Source organism: Puntigrus tetrazona, chromosome 21, assembly GCF_018831695.1.
Source record: "Puntigrus tetrazona isolate hp1 chromosome 21, ASM1883169v1, whole genome shotgun sequence".
NCBI classification, from domain to species: Eukaryota; Metazoa; Chordata; class Actinopteri; order Cypriniformes; family Cyprinidae; genus Puntigrus; species Puntigrus tetrazona.
The window spans coordinates 18,320,442-18,344,547 of NC_056719.1; the positions used below are offsets into that span (position 1 = coordinate 18,320,442).

General features: G+C 38.1%; 1 protein-coding gene across 2 annotated transcripts in view; it reads right to left on the reverse strand.

Moving 5' to 3' along the window:
- The window catches only part of LOC122326768 (gamma-aminobutyric acid receptor subunit beta-2), a 69,261-nt gene extending 56,912 nt beyond the window's left edge, over positions 1-12,349 (reverse strand). Inside the window, exons 1-3 of one of the 2 annotated variants that reach the window (XM_043221908.1) lie at positions 11,899-12,349; positions 11,706-11,797; positions 11,201-11,268 (exon numbers count right to left, since the gene is read on the reverse strand). In XM_043221908.1, the coding sequence (XP_043077843.1) occupies positions 11,201-11,268; positions 11,706-11,797; positions 11,899-12,089 (351 nt within the window). In that variant the 5' untranslated portion in view covers positions 12,090-12,349. The remainder of the gene's footprint in view (positions 1-11,200; positions 11,269-11,705; positions 11,798-11,898) is intronic. The other variant, XM_043221909.1, reaches the window with a different exon arrangement.
- Between the last annotated feature and the right edge of the window lie 11,757 nt (positions 12,350-24,106).

Genomic DNA, 24,106 nt, shown 5'->3' on the forward strand with positions numbered 1-24,106 from the left:
GACAAGCCCGGTGGATACTGATGTTATTATCTCTGGTAATGTTTATTTAAAGTTTATGGTGAATTGGAATGGGTGATGAACAAAGCAGACTCTCTGTCCTGACTTCATACACCAAAAGAACTGTCCGAACCGGAACCTATCCTCCCTTCAGCCATCCTGGTAAGCCCCATGCATTGGGCCATAGATGAGCAAATCTGCCAATCCTCTATTGTCTATAAGCCTCTCCCTCCTCCAAGCTCAGTACCGGTGCCCCCAAGTGGCCCGAGATGTCTCCCAGTTTGTTTGTCAATGCTCAGTCTGCTCCATGTCAAAAACCCCCTGTTGCCTACCTGCTGGAAAACTCACTCCATTACCCATTCCTTATCGTCCCTGGTCCCACATCAAAGTCGACTTGTCACAGATCTCCCAAGCTCTGATGGCAACACCTGTATCCTTGTAGCAGTCGACGGTGGCCAGCTAATTCCCCTGCAGGCTTTAGCAACTGCCTGGGCCATGGCAAAAGCCCTCTTCCACCAGGTCTTCTGCTGCTATGGCTTCCTGGAGGATGGCATCTCTGATCAGGGGTCCCAGTTCATTTCAGTCTAGAAGGCATTCTTCAAGCTCCTCTGTGTTTCAGTAAACCTCTCCTCCGGTTAGCTGAGTCCCTGTTGCATACTGTAGGTCCATTCATAATCAATGATGTGACTTTGACTCCCATACGGCTACCGTAATCACCCATCATTCCATGTGTCCCTACTAAAGCCCTTCTCTCTCCCTGTCACAGATCCTGAAGAACCAGCAGTACCTCCTCCTCCCAATGTCGTTAAGGATGTCCAGATCTGCCTCGTCTGTGACATCATCGACTCCTGGCAATGGGGCGGTTGGCACAAATATCTGATTGACTCGGGAGGGATTCTGGTCCGAAGAAAGATCCTGGGTGACCCAGAATGATGTGCTGGATCCGTCACTCCTCCAGGAATTCCACCTCAGCCACCCTAATCAGCCAGCTCCCAGGGCTCAAGGCCAACCCCGTCACCTGGGGAAGGGGGTACAGTCAGGGCGTCACAGTCACCCACCTCCATGTTCACCAGATCTCAATCACCCGAATTCTGATCACCCTCACCTGGTCACTGCAATCAACTCTAATATATCACAGCACTCCTTAGGTGCCCTCATGTTCTGGTCTCAACCTAAACCTAGTTGATGTCTGACTACTCTGCACTCATACTTACCTGTGACTTACCTTCTAGATTCCCTTGTGATCTACACCGTCTCTATACTCCCAGGGATCCTCAATCACCTATTGAATAGAAAACTCCCAGATAAGCACCTGCAACAAGGCTTCTCACTGTGCACTTACCTGGATATCCTGCTCTTGTGATTATTTATTTCACTATACCAACAACATAGTCTTTTGCCATTTTACATAATAAAATGCTGAAAGCTTTTTGTATGTAGCTTCTGTCATTATAAAAATGTGACAATTTTAAAGATTCATGCAACCATCAGGAATTTCTAGGAATTTATTAAATGCATTTGCAGATGGACCTTCACTATCACCACAAATTTGGTTCAACACAAATGTATAATTCACACCAGCATTCATGAACAGCACTGTCAATTTTAAACTATAGTGTGATTAAGTGGACTTCCAAAGAGCATGCTCTTGAGCAAGCCGATAAGCAGTAAAATCTGTATATTTCATATCTTTCCAAATGTCTACATCTTTTCATGTCAAGAGCATGAAAGCCCTTTTTTAATAATGTGCATGTACAGTAACTATGCTTTCTCCCCCTAGTGTACCACAGAGTTTGATAAACAGGGAACCTGTGATGGAATCAAACATCTAGAAATAAAGTAGATTTGATGGAGACCAAAAATAACAGAGTAAACTTAATTTGATGTCCGTTATTTACAGCAGCATGACAGAGAAATTACTTCGAGAAACTGCATGCAAAGGTGAAAATGTAAATGAACCAGCATGTAAATGCATCGTTAACGACAGCTATGCATTGCTGAACCAACATCATTATGTGCAAAAATTCAAAAAACAATCATCACTAGCTACCCACTTTTCCAATATAGGACCGATTCAAAATAGTTAGAATAGAAAAAGAATGGAGGTCCACTAATGTGTCTGTTCACACAAAAGAGACAAAAGCGTACTTCTTATTATGGGAGAATCTCCCAGCATGCTACAACAATGCTTCTCTAACAAATCATTCCACTCTTTGAGTGGATGGCGACTGAAGATGTGACAGAATTTTTAATCTCTCTGACACTTGTTTCTATCAACCTTGTTTCCAAGCAACCATAAACCTCACAAGCGCAAGAAGTCTGATCCGGCCCTAGTCATAAACTCATGCACCAGCTGACATTTCACTGCCAGAACTGTGAAGTAATGCAATGACAGCTCATATGTTATGAGTAATCAAATGAAACTCGCACACCTTATGTAACTGCTCAAATCTCCCAACAAATTAAATTACACACTTGTCATACGATGTGCAGCATTTGCAGTATAGGGGACTCCTAGAAATAGATGCCAAGTAGATACCAAACATACATTACAGTTGTGAGCCAACTTGATAATTGTAGTCTTAAATGAGTAGAATTTTCTGGTAGCTTTCTCTAATCCATCAAACAATGGCACTGTTAAATTGTGCGTGCACAAGAATTAAAAAGCACTTAAGAGCCCTTGAGTGTGATCAATACTTTCATCTGGACTTGTATTCAATGGAGAAAAAATAAAAATTGATCAAGTCCTTAGGGCAAACTATATGATGTTGTTCACTGGCACACATGAATGAATGAATGAATGAATGAATGAATGACTGAATACTAGTTTGTAAAGGATGTTTTTTTAATGCTCATATTATTACATTTTGCATATTGATAATAAAACATCCTTTACAAGCTAGTATTCATTCATAGAGCACATAATAGAGCACAAAGTTAGAATTAGAGCAATCTGATGTTTTGTGTGGCAGATTACACCAGTGGCACAGCGATTGTGTTTTATTGTAAAAAATAATGAGACATTTTATCACTCATTCTGGGGTTGAATGATAAAGCCCTTCTGCCATTACATTTTTATTATTATTATTATTATTATTATTAAAGAAAACAAGAAAGAAAGAAAAGATAAGATAAAACAATTTGGAGAAAGGGTTTACGCTGAATGCTTGAGGTCTCAGAGGTATTCTTTTTATTTTTTTCCAAAACTGATGAGCATTACAAACAAACCCAGACCTCTCTGAGGAGTCATTCATACAGGACATGTTCTTGCCTTAGAAGACAAAGGATGAAGAAACAAAACACAGGGGTACCAAGATGTTTTTTAGGTAACATTTTTAACTGTTTTGACACAGTGGCTCATGTTGAGCAATGACGAAAAACAGATCAAAGATATCAAAGATAGGGAAAAAATAGAAGCAGCGCAAAAAAAACCCAGCACCCTGTAAGATGAGCCAAAGTGAGACCATTTCAGGAGGAGCTCAGATCACTAACATTCACTGCAGCACGATCAGTGGTTACTATGGTTTTACCAGGTTCCTTCTGTGAGGTGGGAAAGAAAACTCGCCTCAATGCCTTTATTTGGATGAAAAACATGACATTGTATCAAGTTTCTAAAGGAAACGGCAGGATCTGCAAATCAGCCTGAATTGGTCAACCCGGTGAAAAAGGACTAAATGCACACTATAGTAATTAACAGATTCATTCTGACAGCATGTCTTCCAAACTGAAATGAACCTAAAATGACTTGAAAAGGTCTTAAGTCAGACCAATCAGACAACATTGTTAGACAGCCAACTGTTGAATAAAATTACTATATGAAAAAGATAATTACTATATAGAAAAATGATGCATTACTTTTTACATTTAAGCAAAAGCATTCAAGCAAGAAAAAAATAGTCAAATGTAAAAAGAGCAGTGAGACATATGGTCTATGTTACATAAAGATACTGTACTCCATGGAACTAATATAAAGCTACACATCCAAGTTGTTCCCAAACAGTTACTTATTACTTTATGTATACGTGTATGGTTATCAGGATCATGCTCTTCCGGAAAAAGTTCAAATAGAGAACTCAAAACTCAAAAAACTCAGGACTCGTTTTACCAGTACAGCTCACCACTGGTTAAAGACCGGGTGACTATTAATAATAATACAGAACAACGGTTATTACTAACAAATAAAAGCTTTAACACGTTAGTAAAACGTTAGTTTGTGGATCTATTAACTAGTAGCTCATTACCAAGAACATAACTAGCATATTTGCTGGTTACTAGTACTTATGAAGCACATATAAATGTCCATATTTTACAACAAACTGAACAACTATGTTACTCAATATTAGTAAGCAGCAAATTAGGTTTACAAATGCAAAAGTTGTAGTTAATAATTAGTGATTTATACTAGCTGGTATACCAAGCAATACAATATCTGTACAATATCTGTAGTATCAGTGCACTTATATGTAGTACGTTTGTATGTACATTACTTCAAAATATAGTATTTCAAATGCAAATATGCACATAGTTTTCAGTATTACAATAAAGTGAACAGAAATATTAATTTAATATGTCAAGATGACTGTTAGAACGCATACAAGCGAGAAAACATATGCTTTTTTTAAAGTCAGCAACTTTTGTTGTACGGGCATCAGAATAATTATATAACTTCAAAGACCTCTATAGAGAGTTTTTTTACAAGAATAAGCAACATACAGTTTTGTAAACATGGCTGGTCCATGGTTTATTAATTAGGACACGTATTACTTTTCCCATATCTCGGGCTGTCATTGCTTCTTAAATGAAACAAAACCCACAGTTGTTTCATTAGCTGTACTAATGAAAGGGGTTCAGAGCTGGAAATGTTGGAAAGCGTTATTGCAGATACAACTAATGATCAAAGCTGCTGAAATAAAACACTGATATCAAAGCACAAATGCAGCTGTGGAAAGAAAAGCACAGCGTTTATAGGCCTTGTACTCATTAGTATAATGGATATAGTCGTGTCGGATCAAAATTATTTAATAGACAACCTGCGAAGATGTAATAATGACTTAAACATGAGTCTGTTCCTCACACTAAGATATGTGTTTGTGGCGACGTTTCTGCAGCGCCGATATTACGAAGCTTGTGAAAATTCTGGCCATGTAAATCATACCTCGTGTAAAAAGGTATAAAAGGTGTCAGAGTTTCGCTGCGTCTAGTGTTCATCTCAGCTAGACACCACAGACATTCATTTTCATGTATTTTTGTAATGAAATGGATGTTAAATCAAGAGCACTGAGGTTCTGAATTCAAGTACTTGACGAGTTGACAATGCAGATGCTCTTTTGCTGTCTTTTCTCTCTTGCAACTGGTGCTTATGCAGATGATATGTGCAAACCAAACTCACTCTGAAATCTACTATATATATATATATATAGGGTACAATGTACAATGTATGAGCTGGCAAGAAGTTTTAATAAAAATACTTCAGCTAAAATAATGGTGGTTTTTTGTTGTTTTTGTAAATATACTAGTAAAATTACAAAAAAAAAAAAAATTTGTATTAAAATTTCTAAAAACTATATATATATATATATATATTTTTTTTTTTTTTTTTTTTTTCAAATACAGAAAAACTAATTTATTTAGCATTGATTCTGAAAGTACAATAGTATGAAAAATATATATTTTATTACATGGTTTACATGATTTATATATGGGGGTTTGACCCTAAACATGGTGATTATTTCTAATATGGACACCCAACATGATATCTGATATTTATCATGTGAATCTAACCATGTCTTGTCAACAAATGTAAAAATCAGTCATCCATTAATGATCATGTTAATTACTGTGTGCCTTTAGCCCCAACAGCAGGACGCTTTTTACCGTAAATTGTTTCGTCATTTGAAATCTGCTTTACTGATCTTAAACAAAACTGAAAATCATAAAGAAGACCTTTTTCTCAATTATGTAAATCTGCCGTCTGCGATCCTATGTGTTCAGACAAATATACACGTGCATCTTGAAAAGTGAACGTTTTGAAAAGTGCCACGCAACATTTTCGTGCCATCTAGTGGTTTAGATGGAAATATTATCAAAGCCGTATTTTCCCCCGGGCGCCGCTGTAACTTACTTTTTTCTTTTTTTTTTTTTTTCCAACCAACCGAAAGACCGTAATGCCATATAAGATCAAAGTATAGCATTCAATGCCACGGTAATCTACTACACAAGTACACCGGAGTCATTAGATAGCGAGCTGTGTAGCTGTTATAAAAGTGCTCAAGTTTCTCAGGTTTCTCTTTCTTCTCTGGGAATTGAATTTCTTCGCTCACCACTGTTCTTGAGATTTTGTTCTTCAGCAGTCCACCCCAGCCTTCCTCTCTCTCTGGAACGCCTACTCACCAACACAAACTCCAGCAGCCCATCACACAATCCAGCACCGCTCTTATTTTTCATATTAAAAATACATTAGGATAGAGATGGGAGCCATTATGAAAGCTATTGTATAATCCAGGGATGCGCAAAAACCCAATACGTCTTAGTTCACGTGTCCTCAAAGTCGATTTGGCTCTCTTTTGCTTTTTAAAGCCTATCATTTCAGATACGGCCATTTAGCTGATTGGAACAGAGGTGTTTATCTTTAAAACTGATGCTGAACTTACAGCAACCTGACAGCAGCGAGCCGTGCATTCATCAATAAACGTCTAAAGCTTGTATAATTGCAAGACACGTCTGAGAGGCCGGGACCGGTACACCTGAAACCGGCACGCGATGCCAGCAAACCTCTTTGGGTCTTTTAAAAAGTGTTCACTCGAATAACATAACGCGCGGTTTCATCAGGTATTACGTTTCTAAGTAGACGACACCTGAAATGGATCATAGATTTTCTTGAGTACAGGCATTCAATCTAGAATCAAGAGCATCAAACGCCATAAGTGCTATCATAATGTATGCACTTTGTTTTGTACGGTGCTTGTCTTGTTTTATATTCTCCGCTGCATTTATGTAATCTTATGTGCCTCTCGTTAGTTGAGCCAACCGACACATGCACACAAACGTCCACAAAACAAGAAACGCGCTAAAATTTGAAACCCGCAAAATGCGCGCCAAGCTTAACACAATTACAAAGGCCAAGCATGGAATGGAATTCAATAGAGGATGGCTCATTCAGTATACGTACAGTTGCAGCTAAATATCCACTCTTATATCAGTAATAGCGAGAGAGATTAGTGAAATATGAGTTCCTCTGCTCACAGATTTCTTTTAGAATACCTAATGTGCTTTTACAGTAAAAGAGCAAAAACTGCACACAAAATGTGAATTTTGAAAAGGATACACCTATTAGTTTGTTGGTAGTCATTAGCATTCTGCAGTTTTTCCCACAATAATAAGACCAAACGAAGTAAAGATGCTTATAATCGGGGGGTTAGAAGTTCAGGACAAACCACATCAAAAAATATTTGAAGAAAGACTGCCGTGATGCTTGGCGATCTCAAGCCCATTAAACGGCATCCTGTCGTGTGCGTATTGGAAATCACTGACCACAGTTACTGTAAATGTCAAGATTTGAGTAATTTAGTGTTTGACCATGAGGTGGTCGGCGAGAGAGAGCAAGGAGACCTGAGAGCTTGTTCTATCGCTGCTTATTTTCAGTGTCACACGGGACAAAGCAGCTCCTATCATCATTTTTATAGTAAATAGCTACTAATCTACAAAAATGCAGAAAAATTAAATAAACATATGGAGTGCCCTCAGTTTGTGTGTTAGAGAGGCAAACATGCTCCTTATCTCAAGTGTATTGAAACAGCTGGGTCAACAGAACACACAGAAACCAGTGCTTCAGCTGCACAGACGACCGCTCATCCTAAAACATCAACCGCTTTCAGGATTTCAATCAGAGCAGCCAGAGGTCACCAAAACGGCATATCACAGGATTTGTGGCACAATATGCCATTGAGCTAGCACATTATTATCAGCATTCCTACACACACACACACACACACACAAGATGAACATTTTAAAATCAGAGGATTAACGTGTGTGTGTTGTGTGTGTGTGTGTGTGTGTGTGTGTGTGTGTATACATATATATATTTTTTATTATTAAAAAGATTGGGATGGATTCCAAAAATCCTCCAACACTCAACACTCTCAGCCTCTTGGTTTCTTGAATTTTGACGTGTTTAAAACCAACTTAAAACCAACTGCAAACTGATTGCATCCATTCTCTCTCTGTTTATGGAGTCATGAATCTGTAGAGCATCGCTGAAATAACAGAGCATTCTCCAGAGGAACACATATACGATGCATTACATTGAGCAACATACAGCAAGATCTATAAACTGAATGTGAACACTGTACTTCAGGGTCTCTTAACTAGTTGCATACTACTAGAATATTAGCCATTTATTAATATAGTAATTAAGCACATATTAATGCCTTATTCTACATCCCTAATCCTACACAATACCTAAACTAACAACTACCACACTAGCTATTAATAAGCAGCACATTTGGAGTTTGTTGAGAGAAAAGTCGTAGTTAATAGTGAATAAGTTAATAAGTGTTACTGAAAAATTTGATTAGAAATGCCTGAGCTCTTTAAGGACCCTGTTTTGAGATTAAGATGTCTACACACTGCTGAAATAATCGACGTAAAAAGATCAAGAGTCAAGGTCATGGTAAGAACAAAGATGGCAGCGAAGACGGAAAAAAACATCCGTCTGCACCTAAGATCAAAAAGCATCAGGCTTCAGTCGAGCCTCGAAGCTGCGAGACCGTTCATTAGCACTCGGTTTCACTTTCACCCCTTTGTTTGCATTCATCTGTCCTCCGGTGAATCACGCACACCCGGGGCGCTGCGAGGAGCGCGACCTTCCCTACAACCGCACCCCGGACCGCCTCCAAGAAAATGGCAGGTTGTTAATGTCACGAAGCTTTTGCAAGTCTATGTCGGCGAGTCATATCGCCCTACGGTCAGGTCTGACCTTTGCTCCTCTCTCTGGGCAGACCCACTACACCATCTAACACCTACTGTGGGCGATGCGGAGGACTTTTGATGATGGAGACATGTGACCATGTTCGTACGTGGACAGAATTGAATGAGTCAGAAGCAATATAGGGCTATAAGTTGAAAGCACATAGCCTTTTTGCTTCGGCGCAGTTCCAGCGGGGTAATTCCGAGCAAGCCTTAATATAAGTTCATATATAATTTAATAATGCAATGGAGCCCCGGTCCTGAGAGCTCCGTGGGAACAGGGTAACTCTATTTCGAGAAAATGTTTGCTCTGCTAACAAAATCTACAAGATGGAAGGGGTACATTTCAAAACTCTGCTTCGAACTTCAGAGAGTCGAGTCATTCGCTCTCGATGAATAAACCAAAGGGGAAAAGATTAGGACGCAGAGGTAAAAATATGCTGATGCATGGATGTGCGATTTGTTTTTCTCAGGCCCGTGTAGCTGACATCTGATAACCATAAACATGTGGTTTAAAATCCGACTGGAAAAGCTAATTCAGTTCTTTGCACTGCATTTCAGTCTGAACTGTCAGATTACATTTAGCAGTCTGACTTCTTGTGCATGGCGTTGTCTGAATTTGCATGCTCCGTTCAGTAAATAGTGAAGCAGCGAGCGCCTCTGAGACACAACCTGTAAATAATACAGTGATGTTCAGCACTTCGGAGTACTGTACCGTCTTAAAGCATATAAAGAGTTGCACGAATGATCTGTGTATAACATAAAAGCCTCTTCCAAGGAATCACATCGCTAATATCCTCCTGTAACGGAGATACACGAACAACAGGGAAGAACGTTATAACAGTGGCACTGGTTATTCCTTTCGGAAATGTGTCTGAGATTTAATAAACATTAATGTCTTGTTTTACGATCTAACCTAAGAGAGTCAAAAACGGTTGATGCTATACTACCGCCACCAGGAGAGATACTTTCCATAACTAACGCAAACGCAAACGGTTGTTGTCTCTCATTCTGGGCAGATGTGCGGAATGAAGGGGGTTTTTTTCCATAGAGAAAACGCTGGCCAATTTCTCTCCTCCCATTATAACGATGGGCTGATGCATTGCTTCAAGTGCCAAAACCAAATATTCCCCATTGCCACGGGGAGCCGCATGACATCGAGGTTCATGGTGATTTGGACACTGGCTCCAGCTATTTATCCAGTGCAAAATAATGTTTAATCCAGATGAATGCGTGCAAGATCCCAGCCAAGAAAATGTGAAAGGGTTCAGAGCAGTGATCTGTGTATTTGCGCTTCCTTGGCCTAACAGTGACATCATTTAAGCTCGCGGACAAACACAGAGGCGCTCAGTCAGAAACGGCATAAATCGCAATCATTGCTGTGTCCTAAAGACATCTTGACAGTACTAATGCATGCGTGCACTGTTGCTTAAAACATTAATAATTACTGGGAGATGGGAGTATAAGCGAGTACATGAGCCACTTGCACACACGCTCATCTCAACACTTGTGTTCTCTGTCTGTGGTGAAGAAGAAAAAATCAATACATGTAACACGTATAAAACATCGCTAGGCTATTTTGAGAGCAGTAGGAACAGAAACAGACCCAAAAGTGCAAGTGACTCAAAACAGCTACCCAAACACTCTAGCAGTTCTGGGTTATTGTTATGAATATCACCTCACTTGACCAGAGCTCGAACGCAAAACTTCATGTTGTGCTTCAAAACCATCACTAGGGGATGCTCTTGTATCTAAAGGAAAAAGAAAAAAAAAAGCCTACCGGATAATCAAAAGGGTGGAAAGAGTAGAAAAATCCAAAATGGAGAAATTCCTGTTATGCGTTTGTTTCGTGATTGTTATAAAAAAAAACCCACAAAAAAACACTCAGTCCACATGCGGAAGAAAACGTGTTGCCATAGAAACCGCATCAGCAGCTCCTGACCATTGCTCCTGTTCATATGTGAATACTGAGCAGTGCATGCTGTCAAAAGTTTAGTTATACACCGTCTCTCATGAACACTACAGTGTGCTTACTGCAATGTTTAATACCATACGAGCACCGCTGAGATGAAGTGCTCTCCTACAGATGTGTGACAAACTCTTCATTCGGCTAATTTGCCAGAAGCAGACAGACCATAACTCTTCAAATGACGCATAAATGACCTGGGACAGAGAGCTAAGAGGAAAAAAAGAGCTCACATACTTTGTCTCCAACTGGACAGCATGATGCCAGACTTACCATGTTCACTTCTGAGACCATGTCTATGCTGGCTATGTCTATATTCATCCCCACTCCCACCGGAGGACCTAAAAAACCAAAGCAAATCACACCAGTGACGTTACAGCTAATTGATTTTGTTTTGTACACTCAGATGAACGGACGTGTTATTAACTCAACATCAGCCTGATAGCATCCAGGGTGAGGTGAAAAGTCAATCAAAGACAGCTAAACGCGATACGTTCACCGACGAGCATCGCTGTTCACCGACCGTTCGTCGCGAATCACAGAAAGCAGCTACCGCTCGTCAACTTTGCGAAGCGTTTCTGCTCAGACGTCGCGTGCGGCAGATCAAGCGACCGTGCTAAGATTTCAAGTGAAAGCAAGTGCGCCTCCGAAGCTGAGATAATCGGGATGCGTTCGCGCGAAACTCCCCGCGATCGCGCGCGTACGGTTTCACTACATGAAAGTTAAGAGGTGATGTTAAAAGGCTGACATGGTGGACCTAATTAAAAACGTGCGTTACCTCCGAAATCTGGCCTCAAGCGAATGTCGTATCCTTTCAATAGTCTATCAACAGTTTCTTTTACGAGAGACATATTGCTTGGATCGTTGACGCTGCAAAGAGGGAAAAACGCACGGTTAGATTCAGATGCGTGCTTAAAGATCGTTTAGTTGTGTGTGTGGAGCACAGACAGCCGTATGAAGTGAGCACTTACCTTTGCGCGCACACCACGGCCACGATCACGGGAAACGTCCAGACGCGCAAGAAGCTCCTTTGTCTTATTCTAAAGATCGCCATACTTTTATATGTTTTCTGGTTTCCGTGAAGACAGAGAAGGTCCAACTTAGAGTGCGCTGTGCAGTAATTCCACTGTGGTGCGCATGCGTACATTCTCCAGCGCAGCATCCAGGAGCGCTGTGGTGCTGATGGAGCTGGAGGAGCGCTTCCAGACCAGAGACGGCGAGATAGTAAAGGGAAAACTACGAAAACGCCGAAAACAACCGCAGCCTCCGTGCATCGTGGAAAAAAGCAGCCCTTTCTTGACAAGTAGCCACTTCGGTAGCTAGTATCCCTTTAAAGTCTCTGTCTCTAAATGTGACGTGAAGCGCGAAAGTAATTTGTCTTACGCAAAGTGGAGGGGTAGCGTTTAAAACGGACTTTATAGCTGACTTTTGTTTTGTCCCTCATTTGGGGAATATATGTCATACGTGGATCTACACGACGAGGGGGAATCCGAGGCAAACCCCTGCATTAAAGTGAATGAGCTGAAAGTAAGAGAGGAAAAAAAGGGCTGTATGTTGATTTGCATAGGCATAAGAGCTGGTCAAACTTTGTTCCATTTGGAGAAATAAAGAAAGAATTAATTAATAATTAAATGCACAAGAACTGCTTTAATTGGGAAGTTTGTGTGCACGCGAAAAATACGTCTCATATGCACGCCAAGCCCCTGCGTGTCATATATACGCCAGTCTATTTTTGCGTGTCAATAGGCAAGTTTTGGTTTTTATTTGGGCGTACTGTTTCGAATTTCAGGAGACCTGGCTCAAACAAAAGCAAAAAAAAAACAAATTAGACTTAATAGTGCCATTCATTTTGCTATACAGTTTCATCATTATATATAATTTTATGATTACATCACTGTTTATTTGGAAGGGAGGTAAGTAAACGCAAACATTAAAGAAATAGTTCACCCAAAAATGAAAATTAGCCCATATTTTGCTCACCCCCAAGCCATATAGGTGTATACGACTTTCAAAGGCAGAGTTGTTGTTTTTGTTGTTGTTTAAGCATGTCTCTTCTAAGCTTAGCAATGCTTGTGGATAGTGGCCATTATTTTCAAGCTCCATAAATCGTATATATCAGATTATTTTTTTTCAGCTGAGAGTATATCATTTACATGCATAACCTCAGAAGAGTATAGAATGAGGATGGAGCAATATTAAACGCTGAATTAAAAAGTTGAAAATGGGAATTTAAAAAAAGGAAATGTGAAATGGATTTCACTCTATCAGGGCTGGGCAACTTTGATCCTGGAGTTTAGCTCCAACCCTGACAAATCCTGGAAAAAAACCTAAACGCATCCCGAAGACCTTGATTAGCTGGTTCAGGTGTGTTTGATTAGGGTTGGAGCTAAACTCTGCAGGACACCGGTCCTCCAGGATCATCCTTCCTATAAGAACGGATGCAGCTTACGTCATACATGAAGTCAGAGGCCAGGACTCGTTACAAAAACCCATCAGTCTGCTTCAAAAGACATGTGTTAACCCCCCGGAGACGTATAGGTTCGTTTCATGATGGATATATCGATTTATGGAGATTCAAAATAATGGCCACTATCCATCATCATTACCAAGCCTGGGAGAACCAGGATACTTAAAAAAAACTTGTTCATCTGAAGGAAGAAAGTCATACACAATGGCTTGAAGGTGAGTCAAATATGGGGTAATTTTCATTTTTAGGTGATATATTCCTTTAAATGTCATATGAATGAAGATATTAAAAGGGTTGCCTTCAGAACAGAATCCATTAAGGGTATTTCACTTTAACTCCACATTCCTTTTTTTTTCCTTTGTACTTTTAGTAAGATATTGAACCCTTAACTTGTATCAAGAAGTTGTACACAATCTGCCACATCCTTTTTTGTTTGATTACATAAGAATGACCTTAATATGATTAGAATACTTCAAGATTAACACTTGATGGACTGAATCAGCTACAAAAATCATGTTAAAATGTGAGTGTCATATCTGACCCTGAAGCACAAAAAAGGGCATATTTGTAGCCAACAATACAGTAATTTTTATTTTATGCCCTAAAATCATTACAAGTAGAGATCATGATAAAAAATTCAGTTTAATGTTATGCTGTTATTTTAATTCTCTTATTATTCAGATCAGAATTGTGCAAATCCTTATTGATCTTGGATTAGAAATAAATGTTTTGATCCATGCTGCCTTCATTTTCATTTGAACTTCGGTTCGTTCTGGGTTCATTCTCTCCAATAATTCTGAACCGGCCATTTTTCACATTCTTTTAATTTCTGCCGTTCCCTTCAGAATCACTCCTTGCAGTGATGTTCATGACTGGGTCACATATATTATACACAAGGCTTTTGAGGAGTGTTTATGGCACTGCATTCTGTTTTCTGCATTATAAAAAGAGATTGATAACAAAAATAAACGTTTAAGTGTCATCTTACTGTCAGATACAGAGTGACAAATGAAATATCTCCTCCGTTTCGCTTCGGGATCAACTCCAAAACACATGGGTGATGAGGAAGCCTCAGAAAAACTCTGACAGTGCACACTCTCTGGAGAGAGGTTTGGTAAAGTGATATTTATGTTCTACTTGGTCAGGTAGATCTGATGGGGGTCTCTCGTGGGTTATGCTGGGCTACGTTGGAGTGGAAAAGGGTTCTGATTGCTGAATGCTGAACACATAGAGCACCATCATGGTCCTTGTAGTCTCGAAGACTCCGATGCAGGTTCCTTGGAGGTGAATGTTCTGGCAATCAGGATTATGCAGATGGAGGAGCCTTGGAAAAATAGTTCTGGAGTCCTTGAAGAAGGTCTTAGACCATTGGCTTCAAACTCAATTCCTGTAGGGTCCCAGCTCTTCACAGTTTAGCTCCAACATCAACCAGACGCACCTGATCTATGATGACTAGTAAAGCAGGTGTGATTTGTAGCTGGTTGGGGCAGTAGGCTTCTTCAAAAATTGTTGGTTGTGATCTTTCCACTATTGAAGAGATCTATGTCTCCTAAAGGTTTAATGATACTGAAAGACCCCGTGCATCCAACCAGACACCTCTTCCTTCAGGCAAACGCCTCAGAGCAATGAAACATCTCTACATGTTTTCTGAAAAGCACTTATTTTAGTTCATTCTCTTAATTCCTGTTATCTATTAATCAGCATTTCACTCTTTATAATTGATAAGACATGTACGTACGTATGGTTGGATTTATGTATGTGTTATGTATTTATGTATGTTATCATTGTTGATGTGCTCACCAGGAAGGGTGTATGGCAATAAATAATGGCAATACCTGTTTTATTTTAAAATGCTGCACCTTCCAGATGTCATAGTATCAACTCACTTCTGAAAATAACCATTATAAAATTGACTGGTATTCCTGGAGATAAGTTTTCAATAAAGGAAGCGCAACCTTTTTAACTAAAGAAATGCTTGTGTCTAAGCGAGTGTGCAATAAATGTATGCATGTATGAAGCTGTGAGCATTTATGAGATAGAGGAAAATGATGAATGGAAAAAAAAAACGGGAAATTTTTCGGTGTGCTGAAAGGCCATTTTTTGTCAATAGAAGAGTAAAGAAGATTTTTAGGTGAAACCGTTGACTTTGGAGATTCATACACTGCATGTCTGTGGATGCCGGTTTTTGAGATTCAAAGAAACGTACAGGCTAGACCAAATTAATACACACGGCTCCTGACTATATACTGAGGTCTTACGAAGTGAAACGGTTGGAAAATGCAACTTATTTGCACCATTATTACCTTTAAAGCGCAGCCTGAGTCAATGGTTCTCAGCGCGTTCACGAATGTAGAGTAATGATATACGCTCAGGCACATACTCACACATAAGCTGACGCTGTTTGTTTACAATGGAGAGTGAGGATGCATGTATTTTATTGTTCGTCAGAATGTTCCCTACCCGTTCTTGTCTTCAGCTTACAACCAGCACATTGTGAGAAGCCTGATGGAAGCACTGACCTAGATGTCAGCATGCTTTCACTAGATCCACCATCAGAAAATAAGCATGTTTTGTTCCGCCTACTTCCACATCTGCCTCGAGTACAACTACTGCAACAGAAGAAGAGGAACAACAACAACTGACATGCAAAGAAATGAAATGGATTGGTAATGAGTCACCATTGATTAACCTATTTAGAAGATGTCCTGAATGCGGTGCACAGATCACAGAAAAGAAAAAGGTAGTAGCAGGAACGTGAGCAAAGAGATGAAGAGAGAAGCACAACGCTACTTGATTTTATATATGTTTATAAAATGATTAGTCCTCTATCAAGGAAAAACAATCACTCACAATGTTGTATGTACATATTTTTCTCCATGGTATTGATAATAAAGCACAGCTAAACTGACCGAGAAACTTATTTTTGTAATTCCTAAGACAAAAGTGATGTTATTCAGCATTCTTTGTAAAGTATTTGTTATACCTCACTGTCTGTTTAGTAGGTTACAGAGACGTTGAGCTTTGATTCAACGGAGCCAGTTGGTTTCAAGAGAGCAGTAAACAGAATTCAGGATAAGGGCATTAAAATAAATCAATATGGAAGATTATGAGAGCTAATTATCCAGACATTCACAACAGTTTTGATGTCTGCTATGTGCTGAGAGGTATGTAATGTGAAAAAAACTGCATCATATGCACACTGTTCTGTTATTATGGTAGGAATATTACCGTAGAAAATGCTATCTATATGAAGACACAGAGACAGCAGAAAACTACAGCAATGGATTAAAAGTATTTCAACCACTGAGACTTGTAAGAATGACCCTGATGTAAGTTTTATTCTTTTTTATATATATATATATATATATATATATATATATATATATATATATATATATATATATATATATATATATATATATATATATATATATATATAATTTATTTATTTATTTATTATTTTTACTGTTATCATTATTACTTTTATTATTATTTTAGTTATTTTATTATTTCTTTTAGGTCAACTGTCTTTAAGCTCGAAAACATAAATAGTATAATTTTATAGAAAGTATCACCTTTACTTTACTTACAGTGATGGATAACATTAACAGTAAGTGTAATATATATATATATATATGTGTGTGTGTGTGTGTGTGTGTGTGTGTGTGTGTGTGTGTGTGTGTGTGTGTGTGTGTGTGAAATACGTGTATAATGTGTATAAGTTCTTGAGGATTTCATATCAGTGTTATATTTGCAAAAGTAATCTATAGATTCATTCAGAGACCATGATGATTAATCAAAACTAACTGCTCCGCACTACATGGGGAGAATTGTATGTATTGCGAAGCTATTAAATATTTTATGAGTTCAATATGAGTTCTAGGATGATAATCACAAGAGAGTGAATTGGGTTGAACTATTGACTATTCTTAGCTACCTTCTTTCATTTGTTCTGCATTGAACAGCTCCCAAAGCCTGTCATATACTTTTCATCAAAATATATATTTACTCTGTACATACTGGTGTTACCTAGATGTTTTAAATCGCATTATTCTACATGTGATTTTTTTTATGAATGCAGCAGCAAGGAAAATGTCTGTTTTCAGTCTCTTAAAAACTGTGCTGCAGTTTTTAAGCTTAAAAGTGGTTTGATATTGAACATGTTTACTTCTTATTGTCTTTTAATTTTAAAGTTTTTGTTGTTATTGTTGTTCATGTCAAAACTTATCGAGTCAATCTCAAACTTAGGTTAACTGGCCCCACACTGTTTGTGCTAAAGGAACCCAACCTGCTCCTGAGGGGCCAATGTTCTGCAGAGTTTATCTCCAACCCTAATTAAACACACCTGAAGCAGCTAATCAGGGTTTTCAGACTCAAAGGCTGTGTCCGCTGCTGACTTACCTTATCAGACTGAGACTGAGACACATCACAAAACTGATTTCAGACCGGCTTCTGGGGCAGCATAACAGTCTAATGATCTACAACAAAACGGAGTTAGCTTTGGTGATAACCAAGCAAATATTTAATTTCTTCGCAATTTCCTGTGAAAAACAACCTCAAAAGTGGACAAAATTGGTCAGAAACAAACACATCATCAAACCATAAATATCAGACTCTAAGCTCAGCTGTCCGAGAATGGAAGTTAGTTGGAGCTCATTGTAGTATTGGACAGCACCCATACTAAGGCATGAATCGCAAATTAAACTTTTTTGAGGAGAAATGCACTGTTACGGTCACATCCATTCACACTCGATTATGACTCGACCCAGAATTCTAATCAGCCGCACCCACACACAATTAAGCATAAACATCTAATTAAGAATGGCATATTGTAGTCAACAGCTTATTGTAGGGCAGTGCTCCTCAGACCCTCCCTTGGAGAACCCACCATCACTACACATTTTGTCTGCTCGTTGGACACATCCAAATATTGCAGCGTCTGCTAATGAATTAATCAAATGTGTCAAGCCTAGCTCACACAGATTTGGTCATCTGAGACAAAGTTCGAAAATCCTAAACGATTCATAGTCCTAGGTAAAAGTCTTTGATCGCTGGTTTCACATGTTCACCGGTGATTAAGGGCCATTGTGATAACATTTCACCTCCAACGAATTCTGGCAGTGTCAGAACATTTGGCGCACACATCTCCGACGACAAATGCCAAAATGTCTTTGTTTTTCAAGACAGGCCATGATAAGAATTAATGCTTGAGATTTCTGACTGCATACACCCTGGCTCTCTCATCCTCCACTCACATAATGCATACTGTATGACATGTTGCCTTTGCTGTGATAAACACTGGTTGCGCTGCTATTGTTATGTGAGTGTGTAGTGCTGCTTGCGCTGTTCTTTTAAAGTATGGTGGATTTTCTCACGGTGGACCTGAGGCACTTAAGGATGTGGAAAGGATGGGTTTAGGACAATTCTATGGGCCCGAGGTGGAAACACGATTTATACCGAAAGGGAATGTCCAAGAACATGCTCCTGCTCCAAGAACAATGCATTCTTCTTCACAGCTAGAATCCCACTCTCCATCTAGACCATCAGCACTCTCTGATATCGCTTCATGGCATTGTGAATGAGATCTTTCAGAAGCATAATCATACTTTCAATCTTCATTTATACTGACAAAATCCTCATTTTCTCCTATAACCTCTCTTAACATGATTATAGTCCAGCGCAAAAGAAGCCAGAATGCTGATTTCGTTGAGCATCAAGCAGGTCGTAGAAATGAGGAACATGCAGATGACAGTACCTTTAAGTGAAGATTTGCTTGTCTGAGGTTAACCTTCTCATTAATGTATATATATTCTTTTGAATCTCTCGGCCAGAAACTTGGTCATTCCACATTTGTTTCTATGAGATCAAATCAGTGATTACTCAAATCGTGATCAAATCTGATGATCCCTCACAAGCTGAAGCTGTCTCCCACTTCACAGGCAGGAGACTCTGAAAACACACAGTGCATCTGTCACTGTGTCACTAGACAGACTGGAGGATTAGAACAGAAGTAGCTCTTGAAAAGGTACTTTCACCCCTTTCTGATGAAGTGGAGATTGCAATTCAGCAGATCTCCATTACATTGCTGTGACAAACTGTTGGTATCAGAGGGAGCACACACAGCCCATCCATTATCCCTGTGGTGCTCATTTGCATATTTAAAGGGTGTATCATCTCAATTAAATATAGTAAAGTCTGGTGTGCCTCAAGGATCTGTCCTAGGCCCTCAGTGTTATCCTGATGATACTCAGCTATATATTTCAACATGATCACATAAAATTTGTAAATGATCTAAGCTAACAGAGTGTAATTTTTACCTGTAATATTAAATTCAGATACGAAAAACAGTGCACATAATATTGTGGATTACAATTTACATCTAGACGGATGTACTGTTACAGTTCCTCTAAAATCCAATTACAAATTAATTTACTCGCCCTCAAGTAGATCCAAACCTGTATGAATTTCTTTGGTCTGCTAAACCACAAAGAAAGATATTTTTAAAAAAAGTTTTTTTAAGCTTTTGTTATTATGGAGTAATTACCTAGTAAGTACTTAGTAGTAGCCGATGTACTTACATAAAACAAAATGTACTTGAAAGTAAGTTATGGAACAGTTTGTTCTTACTAGATATAGATATAGATGTAGATATAGTAGGTTGTTACTGTTATACATATACCAAAGATTTTGACGTGCTTAAAATACCTTTCGTGTTACATTAAAATGACAGAATATTACATGGGAATAAGCTACTTAAAATGATGTATATTAAGATTGTACTTAAGTGTACTTCATACACACCATATCTAGCTGCACCTTAGTTGTATGTAAACCATTGGTACACCACTTAAAATACATTCAAACTACAGAATATAACACAGGCATAGGCTACTTAAAATAAGATTGGACTTAAGTGTAAGTATCTGTGTAACAAACTTAATCTGTAACATATCCGTTACGTCTACATAATTACAAACTGTAATTATAGGCTGTTCCATAATTTAGTTACATGATAATAATAGTACATTTTATTGCATGTAGGTACAACGACTACTACTAAGTACATAATTAGGCAATTACTCTGTATTATTAAAAATAAAATATTACAAAGTTTGCAACCGGGCTGTTTTGGGTGACCACTGGCTTCCATAGTAGGAAAAAACATTTTCATTTTGTGTTCAGCAGAACAAAGAGGTTAATACAGATTTGAAACTACTTGAGGGTGAGAAAATTATGACAAAATTTTTATTTTTTGGGTGAACTATTCCTTTAATCTTACCAAAAGTTAAAATGTCCTCTGAGACGTTTACATAAAGTTGCATTTCCCCCCAGAAAAGATCAATGATGTGAAGTGTGCACTAGAGAGAAGACAGTGAGAAACTTGAGACATTTGAGTATTGTTCATTTTTCACGGAAGGTTGTTTGATAGCGTATCAATATTTCAGCGTGTGAAATTCTGTACATTATTAAAGCGAAGCTCTCTTTCAGGTTTGTTGACCCCACCTTGAGCTTTCTGAAATCCCGTCAGTCACACACCGCTTTCACACAGTTAACTTCCAACTTCTGCCTGCTGGCCATGTGTTCTCTCTGTGCTTTGATCTTCTCTAATTCTGGATGAGAATTGCATGTGTCCATGCCAATACCATTGAGGTCTTCAACCTTGACAACTATCAGCCAGCTTCAGTGTCCCCGGCCACCTGGTGTGTTTCTCAAGGTCATGTTGACTTTACTTAAGTTTGATCAAAATCGATGCCCATAACGTGATTGTGACGTGAGCAACCGTAATGGAGTGAAAACGACAAGCACAAAAAAATATTTTATACATTTTATACACTGATATTAAAGTACTAGAACAAACTATAGTTTAGGAATACTTACATCCTAAAGCTGGTTATTTAAAAAAGTGAAAGTGTTTAATTTGAGCGTAATGATCAAACAGCATTATACTGTGTACAGAAATACTCGCAATAAACATGATGAAATAATAAAAACAATAACAGACAAGATTACAATTAAAATCCAAACATTCCTGTTCAAGTCATTTCATTTAGATCATAATTGTGGCAACAATCACCAGACAATATTGCACATTACAACGAAAGATAAAATAAACTCATTCAATACTGAGAACAGTTTGTCTCCAGTAAACTTTTTAATGCATGGCTCCTGGTCTTCATTTTATATACTGCATATTGATTTCTGCTCTGGCCAGCTGTGTCCCGCAGCGGTTCTAGCATAATGCAGAATTCAAAGCCAAATATTTTAACATGTACAATAAGCACAGAAAGCCATTATTCTGTACTTCCAGTATTCTGGTCTCTTGCATCCGAGTCTGTGAGATCTCAAAGAATGAATGACAGCTTTGCAAGTGAGTATAAAGGGTACTGTTTAAGCAAGTGTTGACAGTTTAAGATGTAAAAAAACCCTTCAGCACACCACTAAGCCTGAGAAAAACATTAAACATTTCGTCGTAAGAGTTGGTATTTTGACTCGTATTATGGTTTGATAATTGCGCTTAATTTCTGGAAATCATTCTCAAAAAGAGTAAACAAGTTTTTGAACATTTTCATCAGTTTGCAGCTTGTAATGTTTATTGTAGCTGTACGGCCAGCATGTGGGTGCTCGGTTGTTTAACACATCTGGCTAAAATCTCACAATATGAAAGATATTTAAAACGGAAAAGCAAATGCTTGGACTCTTCTCTGCTCTTTTCACGCACAAAACATTAGCCTTTATGGAAACATTGAACATCAGTTCTAGTTGAGGCGTCAGTCTTCAAACCGGAGTTATGAGGTTTGATTGACAGTTTGAAAATCCAATGGCATTACAAGGTTTAGTCACAAGCTCTTTTAAATGCTTTTCATTGGTTAAATATTTGTAAAACCCACAAACCGACATCACAATTTCAAGTACTAATAAGGAAATGGCACGCCTGACATTCTAGTAAAGATTTTGTTTTTCATGCAAGCAGCTTTTTGAGCAACTACTTACACGTTTCTGGTTCACGCTGGAATCTGTGATCACTGACACATCCAGCAAAGAACGAGACAGAAATACCCTGCTATTTCCAGCCATGCTGAATGATGCAGTACACTTAAATTAATAGTGATTTATCACAGTAGTCTCTTTAATAACAAATAACAAAACGTTTCATGGAAATAAACTAACAATAATAACAAATATGATGATTATTATTACCATTATTATTATGTAATTTAATTCTTATTATTATTATTATCATTTTATTATGATTCATTTATCAAGTGTTTTAAGAAATATATGTCTAAAATAACCTATTTCTAAAGTAGCCTTCATTTAGAAAGATAAAGAAGCTAAACTACTAAAAACTACAAAATTATATTTTCTAGTAAGAAGCAATATTTTCCCCAGGAATTATTTTAGCTTTGTTTTGAACATTTTTATAATTGCTGCTTTTTAAATGTATATGTGGAGGGTTTTGTTGCTGTTCACATCCCAGTCATGAATGTTGTTTAACAATGTATATATATATAATATATAATAAAACGTTTATTCAAACAGAGAAAATAACACTGGTGTGTGTATACAAAGAAAGCGAGCAAACAACACTATAGCGTTCCATGACTATTTTGATCTGGTTCTCACGTTGTATTATTGAGCGAGTGAGCGAGTGAGTGAGCGTGCACACTAAACAGCTGCAGCGTTCTGATTGGACGTTTGCATGCATATAGCTCTCAAAGCTGCAAACTATGTGTAAACTAAAAAAAAGAGAACTGATGCAAGGTGAGCAAATCATAAAGTGACGTGTCTCATTTTCACATTTCTAACTCATGCATCTTAACTTAGAAGCATACGGCAGACATGACTATACTGGACAGGAGGACAAGGAGGAGGAGCTTTTAGGGCCGTTCAGTTCATTTAAGCTGTGAATGCTCTGCATACTCGAGTGAAATGACTTATCAGATTGGCTAAATAATATCACTAATGCACAAGGAACGCTTTGCCAAGACGAAAAATGATCATTTTTAATTACTAAAAGTGAAGATTTTGTTTTATTATGTAGCCTATAAAAACCTCGTGTAAGGATGTGGCACTGCCACCTATTCCTGGCAACATCCCTACTTTTAAAGCAACCCCTGCCTTGGGCTTTATTTGTCATATTACTTATTTACGTTGTATTTAATTATGTAGTGCGCTTGGAACGTAAGAAAGTCACAGATTGTCACTGCTTTATATCCTAATTTGTATTCACGGAACTTATTTAGCTTGCATCTATTTATGAGTTAAAGTTTATGATGAGAAGATAATACTAAGAAAAATACACACACGCGAGCGCACACACACAAAAGTTGTTTTGCATGTTTTATGGGGACATTTGACAATGTTTTTTTTTTTTTTTAAAGTGTATATATATATATATATATATATATATATATATATATATATATATATATATATATATATATATATGTGTATATATAATTTATTTTTTTTTTTTTGGCCTCTTAACCTAACTCCATCTGTTACATACAGTTTACAAAACAACAAAAAAGGAAACTTTTGTATGATTTCTAAGCTGTTTTCCTCATGGGGAAATGTGAAATGTCAGCTTTGAAGGGGTTAACTGTGATTTCACATCATAGATTTATTTTGCACGGGGGCCCTTTTCACCCCCTTTTCTTGCATGTGGGGTATTTTCCTGTCAATAGAAAATGCTTAACGTAAAAAAAAGG